General features: G+C 40.8%; 1 protein-coding gene across 1 annotated transcript; it reads left to right on the top strand.

The window, feature by feature from the left end:
- The first annotated feature begins 11,526 nt into the window (after positions 1-11,526).
- LOC140789844 (indole-2-monooxygenase-like) lies at positions 11,527-14,477 on the top strand. Its single transcript, XM_073139699.1, has 2 exons — positions 11,527-12,509; positions 13,426-14,477. Exons 1-2 carry the CDS (start codon positions 11,613-11,615, stop codon positions 14,029-14,031), a joined length of 1,503 nt encoding a protein of 500 aa, XP_072995800.1. The 5' UTR covers positions 11,527-11,612; the 3' UTR covers positions 14,032-14,477.
- The last annotated feature ends 206 nt before the right edge of the window (positions 14,478-14,683 follow it).

The following is a 14,683-nucleotide window of genomic DNA, read 5'->3' as shown; positions in this document are numbered from 1 at the left end:
TTGTTTCCCTGTTTAAATTTTATTCACATGTTCCGGAAATCAAATATGACAGGTCCCAAACTCTGTAACAACTGAGTGCCAAGGACAATGTCCACTCCTCGCAGTGCCAACAGATACAAGTCCATAATGATGTCGTGTCCTTACGCTTGTATACCGACCGGGCGACACAAGCTCTCCGCCTTAAGCTTCGTGCCATCTCTAATAGCAACGTCAAATCCCGTGGTCCGTTCGGCATCTAAAACCAATCTCCTCACTAATCTCTCATCGAGAAAGTTGTGTGTACTCCCCGAATCGATGAGGATGTCCACACAATGCTTTCTAATGAGTCTGTCTACTCGTAACGTCCTCCACGGCGGAAGTACCGAATATGCATGCATCAATATTTTAGCTTGGATATCTTCCTCCGCACCCACCTCAACGGCCTCCTCATGGACCACCTATGGACACTCCCCACCATCAACAACCGCATCATCCTCATGACCATCGATGAGCATCACAGTCTCGATCGGTTTAGAACACCAATGACCGGGGGTGAAACGCTCATCACATCAAAAACAAAGGCCCTTCTCTTCGCTCCTCCACCTGGGTAGGGGTGAGAGTTTGAATGGGGGGTCTTGTGCCTCCTCTAACAGTGGAAGAAGGTCTCAAAGGTGGTCATGGTCTAGTACTCGCAACGGCTATTTTTGAACCCGCAGAATTCCCAGCTGGCATTCTAGGTGCAAACTGCCCATCTCGGTTGCCCTAATTGGTTTTTGTTGCCATCTTTAGAGCCTTATGCTTTTGCTCCATCCTCACGGCCTTCTCAATGGACTCCTCAAGAGTAGTAGGACAAAGCAAGAACATCTACATGTATCTCATCCCGCAGCCCTGAAATAAATGTGCTCATCAATATTGGTTCGTGCCAAGGTGGCTCACAACGACTACTAACTCTTTCAAACTCAGCTTGGTACTCCAATACAATCATCCTCTGAACTATCTTGCTTAATGTGGCAGCAAAATCTTCATATGCCGCTGTCTCAAATCTGCGTGTCGTTCTTTGGAGGTGAAAGCTTGCCATCTGGACCTTTACATCTTCCACTTTACCTTGACCATCAAAATATTGTTCAACTTGAAACACCCAATCCGTTGGATCACCGTCTTAGAATTTTGGAAAGTCCAAGCGTGCGATTCTCCCCTAAATAGCATTGTTGGGTTTAGAAAGATCTTTAGTTCAGGTCTAAACCTTTGTGCATGTTGATTACCTTCTCTAAATCCTCGAGCACGTCCATCACCATCTCCAAAGGGATCAAGCTCATCCTCAAAGTGTCAATCCTCCTCATCAACGAAGCACAACGATGTCGCAAGCCTCTCGGGTTCCACCACCGCCGGTCTTGGGTTTTGTAATAGATGTGGGGGATGATGTGTAGGCATAGGTAAGAGGGGATCACTGACACTCACATAACGCACCTGGACCTGTGGGGTATCAGTTCGATGAGGTCCCACTGCTAGTCCTTCTTGAAGTTTTGATCGTCGTCGAGGAGATGACGAATCCAATCGGTTCATGACATATTCCTTGAAATTATTGTAACCCTTTTGAATTGTGTCAACTCTATGCAGCAATATTTAGAACATGCCCCTAAGTTCATCCGCTAAGCCCATATTCATACCCATGGACGTTGGTTGACTCGGTCCTGTCATGATCGCTCTAGAAAAATCAACCTCACGGTTAGGGTCATCGTGGATTGAGTCTTCCCTTGTCGGTGTGCTCCCCATAGGTCTCCTTATTGATATGATATTCCTTTGTTAGGTTTTTAATTGTTGGCAATTGTGTACAAAATATTCTAAGTATATTTTTACATGTATATGAGCTTTATACAAGTCTAGAATATCTTTGGTTTAAAGAATTGCAAGATTATTGGAGAAAAGCTGTTGAGTTCACACTGCGTTTACAAACGCGTTCGAACGCGGTGCATTCATAAACGCGTTCGAATGCGGATACTTGCATTCACACAGACCGAGAGCTGCGTTCACAAACGCGTTCGAACGCAGGTACTTGCGTTCACACAGACTGAGAGATGCGTTCACAAACGCATTTGAACGTGGGTACTTATGTTCACACAGACCGAGAGCTGCGTTCACAAACGCGTTCGAACGTGGGTACTGTGTTCACACAGACCGAGAGCTGCATTCACAAACGCATTCGAACGCAACTTGAAGAATTCAAGTTGTCGCGTTTGAATGCACTCGGGTCCGTTCGAACGCACTTGAGATCAAGTCATGCTGTTCGAACGCACCAACGAAGTTTGAAAATATTGGATTCTCGTGAGTTCGGATAAGACTTGGATTTGGCTCTATCTTGGAGATCATATATAAGGATTGTGATGCCCAATCTCTAAGGGGGTCGAAAAAGCATTATTAAAGGGGACTTCTTGAGGCTACATCGGTTCTTCAACTAACAATGTTCTATTTTTCTAAAAAGCTTAATCTTTCGTCTTAAGGGCTATCTAGACGAAAGATCAATTTCGAGGGCTATTGAGGTTGGACTTCAATCATGAGAAGCAGTGAATCATGGGTTCTAGCGAGCAAGACTGAGAGGAATAAAGTCGTTTGGATCGACGGGTTGTTTTGTGAGCTAGTCTTGTAACTGATACTATTCTAGTGATTAATTTTGATCCGAGTTTGGATCCGTGGTTTTTTTCTGTTTGGATTTTTCCACGTTAAAATCTTGGCGTTCATCTCTGCTTTCAGTTTTAATATTTCTTCAGAGTTTTACTTAAGCGAACAAGTGATATCATTGCCTAGTATTTAGATACATACTTGTGTCTAGCAGTTTTTCATTCTTGTTTCAACCATTAATGGAGGTCTGAAGTTCGCCTGCTCTGATATCAAATGATAAGTTTTGATATCAAATTGATGGGTTCTCGTACCAAAGATAGGCTACACAACGATTCCTTCAAGATCTAAAATTATTATAGGAATCAGTCCACGCAACCGTGGAAATATATTCATCAGATATTCCTCTATAGTCAGAAAATTATGAAACTAAGTGGATTAGATTCATAACTTCCGGATCTACAACTTTTGTATTTATGCCCTTCGCAGATTTGAACTACAATTGGGATAAAAATACAGAATAACGTGGATGATGTTGGTGGTGATGGGTGGAGTGGATGTTAGGGTTATGGATGGGTATGGAGATGAAGGTGCATGGTGGATGTGATCCGAAAAAAGAGGAGTGACTCGACAGACGAGGGAGATTAGAAGTTAGGAGAAACCTTACCAACGGTAGAGGTGGAAGATAGTGAAGAGGGAGGAGGGAGATTAGGGTAGATAAATGATAGAGAGGCAAGAAATCAATATTCCAATAGCATAATGAATTTGGCTGTCATCCACATATTTATAAAGGCTAGCCAACAAGTTCTAAAATAATAAGTAACCCTAATTCTAGAGGATTCCTGCCGATCGCGTTCGAACGTGCCTGTATTTGCTAAAACAACAAGTCCTAATGCAGGCGTTCGAATGTGGGCATTTGAACTCACCCGACCGTGTTCGAACGCACTTTTTGCGTTCTCTGTATTTGCGAACCTGATGCAGGTGTTCGTAAGAGCGTTCGAACGCGATTTATAGGAATTTTATTTTAATGAAAATAAATAACTAATACAATAAGAAAATATTCTAACTAAGTGTATCACTATCTTGGCTTGTCCAATTCTGTTTGAGGTGTATCTTCATTGCTCAATGCTTGTCTTCTATTAGTACTACATCTTCGAAGGCCTCCTTTAAGATTCTAGGCCTTAAAGCCCTCATGTCGGCTTGTATGTCTCCTTGTAGCTTGGAGATGAAGATGCTGCGAAGTTGTTGATCAGTCCAAAGAGGATGGTAATGACTACTTATCCTCTCAAATTCTTCCCGGTATGCTCCAACTGTGGTCCTTTGCACATTCTTTAAGAGATGAGCATCAAAGTCATCTCGACATCTCTCCAACAAAGCACCTTAAGTATTGGTCAATGTCTCGATTGACCACCTCGGTTTGGCCGTCCGTCTGTGGATGGTAGGCCGAACTGAAGTTCAATCGAGTCCCCTGCAATTTGAAAAACTCCATCCAAAAGTCGCTCATAAATACACGATCACGATTTGAGACAATCGTGCGTGTTATACCATGTAATTGAGCAACATCTCTAAGAAAAATTCGGATAATGAATCGCCTACCGATCAAATAAAGCCTCCACCTTATCACCGCATGCAGAATTGCCAGCATCTATCTCTCGTAAGTCGATAATTGGTGAGATTTTTATGATAAAGCTTTGCTAAGAAAGGTAATGGAACGTCCTCCTTGCAATAGTACAACTCCTATGCCAACTCCCGATACATCACATTCCACAATGAACTCATTGGTGAAGTTTGGTAGAGCTAGAACGGGCACCATTGTCATTGCTATTTTCAGTTTTTCAAAGACTATATTTGCTTCATCCGTCCATCTAAAAGAGATTTTCTTCAACAAAGAAGTGAGAGGAGCAGCAATTTTGCCATACCTGGCAATGAAGCGGCGATAATATTTGGACAACCCCAAAAATCCTCGCAATCCTTTGGTGGTAGTAGGAATAGGCCAAGCAATCATGCATGCCACTTTTTGAGGATCCACCGCTACACCTTCTGGTGAGATGATGTGGCCTAAATACTCCACTTGTGGTACTCCCCATAGGCACTTGGATTTTTGATCATCAACCGGTTTTGTTTCAACAAATTCAGCACATCCTCTAAATGCCTCCAATGCTCCAATTTAGTCCTACTATATACCAAAATGTCTTCAAAAAAATACCAAAACATACCTTCGCAATAGAGGCCTAAATATATCATTCAGGAGGCCTTGAAAAGTAGCTAGAGCATTGGTAGGACCAAAGGGCATCACCCGGAACTCGTAGTGCCCGTTTGGAGTCCAAAATGCAGTTTTATGCACATTTGTCGGATCAACTCTAATTTGATGGTACTTGGCCCTGGCCCTCAAGTCAAGCTTGTTGAATATGGTCGCCCTTGCAAGCTCGTCCAATAGCTCCTCTATGACTGGAATAGGATACCGATCCTTAATGGTGATAGCGTTTAGTGCCTGATAGTCGACACAAAAATGCCATGTCCTGTCCTTCTTTCGCACTAATAGCACGGGCGATGAGTAAGAGCTTTGACTTGGTTGTATGAGGCCTTGCTCCAACATCTCAGCTACCATCTTGGAGATAACTTTCTTTTGCACATGTGGATACCGATATGGCCTCACGTTCGTCGGTGTAGCCCCAGGAACAACTCTATGCGATGCTCCGCCGTTTGCCTTGGTGGCAACTCCTTTGGTTCCTCAAATAGTTCAACAAATTTATCTAATAAATTAGACAACTCGATGGTAGTATCTGGACTCATTTGAGGCTCCTCTTCTGCTGGTCTTAACTAAAGAAGATAGGCCAAATCACTTGGAAAAGGCAGCCCCACTATCGGCTGCATCGCAGGAATCGGCGGAGATCGAACACCATCAAGCCACACATCTTTGTTTCCCTGCATAAATTTTATCCACATGCTCCGAAAATCAAATGTGACAGGTCCCAAACTCTATAACCACTAAGTGCCAAGGACAATGCCCGCTCCTTGCAGCACCAACAGATACAAGTCCACAATGATATCGTGTCCTTGCATCTGTATACCGACCCGACGACACAAGCTCTCTGCTCGAAGCTTCGTGCCATCTCCTATAGCAACATCGAATCCCGCGGTCGGTTCAGCCTCCAAGCCCCATCTCTTCACTAACCTCTCGTCTAGAATGTTGTGTGTACTCCTCGAATCGATGAGGATATGCACACAATGCTTTCTAACGAGTCCATCTACCCATAATGTCCTCGGCGCAGAAGTACCCGAATATGCATGCATCGTTATTTCAGGTTGGATATCTTCCTTTGCGCCCTCCTCCACGGCCTCCTCATGGACCTCCTATGATCACTCTCCATCACCAACAACCTCATCGTCCTCCTCGAGACCGTCGATGAGCATCACACTCCCGATCGGTTTGGAACACTGATAACGGGGGTGAAACGTTCATCACATCGAAAGCAAAGGCCTTTCACTCTTCGCTCCTCCACGTGGGTAGGTGTAAGAGTTCGAATGGGGGGTCTTGTGCCTCCTCTAACATCGGAAGAAGGTCTCAAAGGTGGTCGTGGTCTAGTACTCGCAGCCGCTGTTTTTGAACCCGCAGAATTCTCAGCTGGCGTTCTAGGTGCAAACCGCTCATCTCAACTGCCCAAATTGGTTTTCGCTGCCATCTTGAGAGCCTTATGCTTTTGCTCCATCCTCACGGCTTTCTCAAAGGCCTCCTCAAGAGTGGTAGGACAAATAGCACGAATATTTGCCTGTATCTCCTCCCGCAGCCCTGAAATCAATGTGCTCATCAATGTCAGTTTAGGCCAAGGTGGCTCACATCGACTACTAACTCTTTCAAATTCAGCTTGCTACTCCTAAATGGTAGTCCTCTGAACCATCTTTCTTAATGTGGCAGCAAATTCTTCATATGCCGCATTTTCAAATCTGCATGTAATCCTCCTACAAAAGTCAGCCCAATCAGTAAATCCTCCACCACGAATAACCGATCGATACTAGTGCAATGTCGTTCCTTGCAGGTGAAAGCTTGCCATTTAGACCTTTGTGTCCTCCGCTGTCCCTTGGCAATCAAAGTAGTGCTCCACTTGAAACACCCAATCTGTTAGATCACCATCTTAGAATTTTAAAATGTCCAAGTGTGCGGTTCTCCCTCGAATAGCATTATCGGGTTCGCAAAAGATCCTTGGTTCAGGTTTGAACCATTGTGCATGTTGATCTCCTTCTCTAAATCCTCAAGCTCGTCTATCACCATCTCCAAAGGGATCAACCTCATCCTCAAAGTGTCAATCCTCCTCATTGACAAAGCGCACTAGTGCCGCTCGTCTCTTGGGTTCCAGCACCGCTGGTCTTGGGTTTTGTATCGGAGGTGGGGGATGATGTGTAGGCATAGGTAAAAGAGGATCATTGATACTAACATGTCGCACATGGACCTATGTGGTATCGGTTCGGTGTGGTCCCACCGCTCATCCTTCTTGAGGCATTGATCTTCGTCGAGGAGATGACGAAGCTGATCGATTCATGACATATCCCTTTAAAGCATTATGATCGTTCTGCATTGCATTATACCGTGGTCACTCTAAAGGAATCAGCCTCACAGTCAAGGTTATCGTGGATTGAGTCCTCCCTTGTCGGTGTGCTCTCCATTGGTCTCTTTGTTGATGTCATCTTCCTTGTTTCTATCATTAATGGAGGTCTGAGGTTTGCCTGGCTCTGATACCAATGATAGATTATGGAATAATTCCTTTAAAATCTGAATTTATTGCAGAAAGCAGTCCGCGTAACCGAGGACAACTATTCAGAAAATATTTCCTCGTAGTCATAAAATTACAAAACAAATTGGAATCGATACGTAACTCTCTGATCTATGTTTTTTATATTCACTCCCTTAACAGATTTGAACTACAACTGGGACGAAAACACAATATATTGCGGATGATGGTGGTGGTGACAGGTAGAGTGGAAGTTAGAGTTATGGATGATAATGGAGATGAGGGTGGATGGGTGATGTTGTTTAAGGGATAAAGAAAAAAGGGAAGAAGTGGTCGAGATCCTAAAGAAGAGGGAGGGCTCGACAGATGAGGGAGATTAGAAGTTAGGAGAGACCTTGCCAATGGTAGAGGTGGTAGGTTGGTGAAAAGGGAGGAGGGAGACTAGAGTAGAGAGAAGATAGAGAGGCAAGAAACCAATATTTCAATAGCATAATAAATTTGGTTGCCATCCACACCTTTATAGAGGCTAGCCAACAAGCCCTAATAATAATAATTAACCCTAATCCTAGTGGAATCCCACTGATTGCGTTCGAATGCGCCTGATCGCGTTCGAACGCACAAAATACGTTCTCTATATGTGCAAACGCGATACAGGCGTTCGAACCTGCCCGATCACATTCGAATGCACATTTTGCATTCTCTGTTTTTGCGAACCTAATGCAAGCGTTCGAATGCGACCCTTTGTTGCATCAAGTTCGCAAGGGCGTTCGAACGCGACCCCTTCCGCATTCGAATGTGACCTAGAAATTTTTTATTTTAATGAAAATAAATAACTAATGCAATAAGAAAAGACTCAAACAAGATGTATCAAATAATGATTGTAGCTAGTGATATACTTACATAAAAAATAATTAACCTTTTGTATAGTATGAGAGAGTTATTAGACGATAGTACATGGTTGACACAGCCTTACGTTACTCTTTACATTTGATTGTCTATATGATTGTATATCTGTGGTAGCATGATTACTATAGAACATATTTATTATATGATGATGATGTCCCACATGTTACTGAATTACTTAATGTAATAGCATTTTTAGCATGTATCTCATAATTATTCTATTACGATAGCGTTAATAGTTTGTATTTTGAATTATATTAGCTTGGAATGTTATAGTATTTTTAGAGCTTTTTGCGAGGGTTTGGGCTAATGGTTTTAGATAACTAGGTAATTTATCTGTAACCCACAGAATTTTCTTTCAATTGGTGGATGACAACCTTATTGTTTGTAATATGCAGTTTCAATTTAATTTTGTAACAATATGCAATTGAGATTTGCATGATTTTTGAAGAATATAATTTGGTGACTTGTTTTATTTTTAAAGAATGTAACTTAATGGAACATGATCAATGAGCAATAATTTATATCATTTTAGTGTATATCACTATCAGAATCTGACAAATGCACAACTGCAACTATCAGTTGGTTCCAATCCGATAGCCCGACAATCTGCAGCTATCAATGGGGCCAAAATGATACGATTCGGACTTCACCGACATCGTCTCGAGCATGGATTCACTTTAGGAGTGTTTTTATTTCATATTTTAATATTTAATTTCCATTAAAATAAGTTTTCTGTAAGTCGCGTTCGAATGCGGGTGGAGTGAGTTCGAACGCGGTTTGTGAACGGGGTTGTGAACGTGGTGAAGAGAATATACTGTGCGTTCGAACGCAGTGTGAACGCCTGCATCGCGTTCGCAAATACCGACAGGCGCGTTCGATTGCGCGTTCGAACGCCTGCATCGCGTTCACAAATCCAGAAGAGCGAACTCGGTGCGTTCGAACGCGGTCGGGCGAGTTCGAACGCGGTCGGCAAAAATTGTGTTTTAGGGTTAATGTGAGTTGTTGGTTAGCCTATAAAAGGATGTGTAGGGCAACCAAAATTAGCATTGATTATTGAGATTGAGTTTTGCCTTGCCTCCTTCGTCTTCTTCGCTCCTGTTCTCTCAATCCCCGGCGACGCCGCTTCTAACCTCCCTCGTCCGGCTAATCACCCTAGTCCCTTAGGGGTGGCTCTCTTCTCCCCCTTCGTCCAATCTATCCAACACTTGCCCTAATCCTTCCATCAACCACAACCCTTCCACCATCACTTTTCACCGGTGCCACCCTATTAACGCCGGTCCTCTACCATCCACCATTATCTAGGATCTCGTGCCTCCATCCACGGATCCAAAATAGAGCATCCTGACGTTTGTCCACTAAACGAACGATATCTCGAGATCCCTAACTCCGATTTGTCTGAAACTTGATTTGTTGGAAAGATTTTTTTTGGGTCTAAAATATATCAAAATTTCACGTCGATCCGACGGCGGAATATTTCAGGATCTTATTTCAAAGTTCCGTGTAAGATCTAGTCCAGATCTGAGAATCGGAAAAGATCGATCTTTAGCCCTAAAGGAGAGATCGTATCAAGCTGGTATCAGAGCTCCATAGCCAGAGGCGTGATCGTATCACAAAAACTATGCTTTATCCACTTGGTTAAAAAAAAAATAAGGAACAAATTTGCATACTAATATTGCACACATCATATTACATATTGCATATCATAAATTATTTATCCAAAAAATAAAAACTACTACAAAGAATACAAGCTACTACAAAAGAACAAAATGATAAATATCCTTCTTTTTTTTCTTTGACGGTGAGCAATCTTTAAAATTAATTTGTGATTATGTAATTCTTATTTCTCTGACTTTATTTATTTTTACCTTGATTAATATGTCTTCTTAAATCTCTATTCATAATTAAAATTTAGGTGAAGATCTAACTTAAGAACTAAACTGTAGAATTAAAATATTTCTATCCGGGGTTATTCTGGATGAAGCTTGTTTGAAGTGCAGCTCTCGTTCCACAATAACATGATTGCGACTTTCTCTGACTATGGATGCTACCGATCGGAGAGCAGCTTGAAGATGCTAACAATTGGAGAGCAGCTTAAAGATGCTACTACTTGAAGGTACTACAACTTGAAGAAGGAATGAAATTTTTAACGGAGGTCGGAGGTGGAAAAGATTGGACAAGAGGGAAGAGGGGTGGGACACAATAGCAATTTAGAAAAGAGGATAGATTGGTTAGCTTTGATTGGAGAACGGGAAATGATTTTATTTGACAAGGTAAAGATATTTTTATTAACTTAAAATTCTATCTTGAGTTGCACGTAGCTTGCACACGCGAGGATAAATATATTATATATTTATCGCATAACTATTATATGATAAATTATAGATCAAAATAGGTAATTAACATAAACCTAACAGAATAGGTGGGATGAGACATTTTATATTTATCACATAACTATTATATGATAAATTATAGATCAAAATAGGCAATTAATAAAAACCTAACGGAATAGGTGGGATGAGACATTTTCAATTGTTCAAATGATTATTATGTACCAAAAAATAGTTTGGGGGTCATTCTGAAAACTGTAATAGTTCAGCAAATATAAAGAGAATTATCCCTAATTAAATTATATAATATATTTTTTTATCTATAGCGATTTTATAACCTTGCCTCTCCTGTTGAAATTCGTAGCTTGGCCACTTGACTTAGATATTTATCATATACAATTGCAGTTTTCCCGAGAGAGATAGGATTGGCAGAGTTACTTCCTGTCGACGGAAGCAAAACTCGTATGATTTAGACAATATTGATCTTTTTAAATTTGCATCTTATCAACTCGTCACTGACTAGATACGAAGATGGTGGTCTGGAGATAGTCAAAAGTGCTCAAATTTTCTCATCACTGACTGGACATGAAGATGATGTGGTCTGGAGATAGTCAAGAAGTGCACAAATTTTCTCATCACTGACGAGATACGAAGATGATATAATCTGGAGATAGTCAAAATGTGCACAAGTTTCTTTTCCCACTTGTTTTGGTTACATTTGATGTTAAAGCTAAGCCATTTTACTTACTTGGTAATGGACAAATAACCAGATAATAGTAGAAACAAAGTTTCTTACCTTCCAAAGTTAATAAGTCTTTAATTTCCACTTTACAAGGTGGCCTAACTAAGACAAGGAAGATCTAGCAAGATTTATAGAGGGAGACGTGTCTTTTCTTAATCACAAGGAGACAAAACCTTTTGTTTTCGCTCATAGCTAGCTGCAGTATTTGTACTACCAAATTTCTTATCCTATCATGACAATCTTTGGCTAGCTACAAAAGCAAAAGCAAGAGAGTGGAATGCTCAACCATGACAAGTTCCTAAAAAAGTAACGCCTACAATGTTGCAGCTTTTGCTTGAGCCATCTCTACTAGCTCTTCTCTTCTTCTTCACTATCTCCTTGCGACTATTAACTACTAGAAGAACCCACAAATCCAATCTTCCACCCTCACCTCCTAAGCTTCCTATTATCGGAAATTTGCACCATATAGGTGCAGTTCCTCATCGCTCTCTTTATTCCCTCTCCAAGAAACATGGGCCTCTCATGCTTCTCCACCTCGGCCAAATCCCGACGCTGGTGGTCTCGTCTCCTGAGATGGCCCAAGTGGTCTTGAGAACTCATGATCACATCTTCGCTTCCCGGCCGCCGTTGAAGGGCTCCAATATACTTCACTACGGAGCAAAAGATATCGGCTTTGCGCCTTACTGCGAACAGTGGAGACAAGAGAAAAAGATTTGCACCATGCACCTCCTAAGCACCAAGAAGGTGCAATCGTTCAAGCAAACTAGAGAAGAAGAAATTAGCTTGGCGATCGAGAAAATTAATAAAGCTCAAGAATCATCAAAACCTATAAATTTGAGCGAAGTGTTAAACGCTTTTGCAAATGATATCATCTGTAGAGTTGTCTCTGGTAAGTTCTCTAGGGAGGGAGGCAGAAATGTTTTGTTCCGTGAGCTTACAGAGAGGAATACAGCTATATTAGGTGGGCTTAATTTAGCGGACTACTTCCCTAGCTTAGCTTGGGTGGATTTTTTCTCTGGGTTTAGCTCCAGGGCAAGAAAGGTGGCTAAGAGATGGGATGATGTCCTCGAGGATGTGATAAATGAACACAGGATGAATCGAATAAAGAACAGTTGGCAGGAGAGTAGTGACTTTGTAGATGTGTTGCTTGCACTTGAAGATGATCTACAAATGGAGTATGGACTCACAAAGGATCATTTAAAAGCTCTTCTAATGGTAACTATACTGATCTCATATTCTCATATGCATCTCCTTTTACATGGACGTGCAATTTTTTTGGTTTTCTTGTTTTTCATTTTTTTGATAATTTAAGAACTTGTAGGCTTGTTTACTAAGTCACTTATTACATAAAAAAAATATAAAATTATTATAATTAAATTAATTAAAATATTATTAATGTATATTAAGATCTGACGATAGATTTCAATACTAATTTCTCTTTTTATTATTACATAATTCCCTTTTTATTTAGTGAACTATCACCATTTTCTACTCATAACTCCTAAACTTATTTTGCTGCACAATGACTCCTTGAATATTTCTTTAGTACATAATGACCACCTAATAGAAAGGGTTAACTGAGGTATTTCTAATAATTCAAGAAGTTAATATACCAAAAAAAAATCCGAGTGCTCATTATGAAAAGGATTGATAGTTCACAGAGTAAAAATAGAATTATTATTTTTTTAAAATCTGTTTTATTCTCACCTGTTTCTACGAGACAAGTCAATGAATTAAAAAATTAGGAGGGCATGCGACTCTTCAATCACAGTTAAGCGGTAGACCAATTAATTAAAAAAAATGGTACTAATTAAGTGAAAATCGACAGGAATCGAGAGCTCTTTCGCTTTGCCCCTATTGTCAATTAGTCATAGGTTAGAGATAACCCTCTATGCATGTTGGACGGGCTATAACAAGTTTAAATCATGCACATGTAACCTCTATGACCGATAAAACCTAATCATAGCTATCTAGAAATTTTGTACATGTTGAACAAGTGTCAAATATCAAATGTATCAAGAATGCTGGATCATTTATAGTAACTCCTAAAGTTATATAAAATTAAATATACTTTAAGCTTTTTCTCTTGCTTTTTTATTTTATTTTTTCATCTGATGTTTAACCATGACAGGATATGTTTGCTGCTGGGACTTCGACCTCTTATATAACCTTAGAGTGGGCAATGGCAGAGCTTGTAAAAGACTCAGAAGCCATGAAGAAATTACAAGAGGAAGTAAGAAGAATAGCCAACGGAAAAGAGAAGGTTAAAGTAGAGGATTTAATTGAAATGAGCTACTTAAGAGCTGTTATAAAGGAAATTTTACGTTTACACCCTGCTGCTCCTCTATTGCTCCCAAGAGAATCCATGGAAGATTGCCAAATTGAAGAATACCAAATACCCAAGAGAACAAGAGTTATCATCAATGCATGGGCTATCAATAGAGATCCAAAATTTTGGGAAGCAGCAGAGGAGTTCCACCCTGAAAGATTCATGGGGAGTTCTGTGGATTATAAAGGAAATGACTTCCAGTTCATACCGTTCGGAGCTGGGAGAAGGATTTGTCCTGGAATGGGCTTTGCAATCTCTACCGTGGAGCTCATGTTAGCTAATCTCGTATATATTTTTGATTGGGAGTTGCCTCATGGTGTGTTAAGAGAGAAGATGAACATGGCCGAGACTCGAGGACTTACTGTGCAAATGAAGGAAAATTTGTACCTTGTTCCAACATATAGATAAATATGAATATTGAAAGTGCTCTAATAAGTCGTTGCTTCCTACCACTTTGTAACAGAGCTGTTGTTTACTCTAGTAGAGTTGGTAGGTATCTTGCTCATGACCAAGGAGGTCATGAGTTCAACTCCAACCCCAAACAATATTGTGAAGAAATTGTTTGGTGGTTGGTAGTTTGGTGGCTTGGCTCGATTCGGTTGATGGCTCGGCAGTGCAGTTAGCTTGGAAGAACAGCTTGGCAACACAATGGCTTGGAGCAGATCTCAACGGCGTTTGATTCGAAGCAATTGTTCGGCGACGCATATAGCTTGAAGTCTATACTAGACAACTAAAAGCTCGGTGAGGGCCTAAAGTGCCTCTGTATCTAGGGAGGGTTGGCCCTTTGTCCAGCCCATATCTAGCCTTCGGGCTCATGAATGATCAAAAAAAAAAAAAACAGAGCTGTTGTTTAATGGAAAGTTGTGTCATATAATGCGAACCTCAATCTATTGTATAATAAAAGTCAGTGATTTGTATTTATAAAAAGACGTCTGTAATGTTTTACCTCTAAATTCGGATTATTCGGATTATCTATTGACAAGTGCGCTGAAAAAATAAACTTAGACACGCATATGTATCTAAACCCTAGGCAATAATTTTAACCCGCTGCTTAAATAAA

This window comes from Typha latifolia, chromosome 5 (genome assembly GCF_019914945.1).
Source record: "Typha latifolia isolate L0001 chromosome 5, TyphaL0001v2, whole genome shotgun sequence".
In the NCBI taxonomy this organism is placed as follows: Eukaryota; Viridiplantae; Streptophyta; class Magnoliopsida; order Poales; family Typhaceae; genus Typha; species Typha latifolia.
The sequence above is the reverse complement of the archived record's forward strand: the minus strand, read 5'-3'. Positions and strand labels throughout refer to the sequence as shown.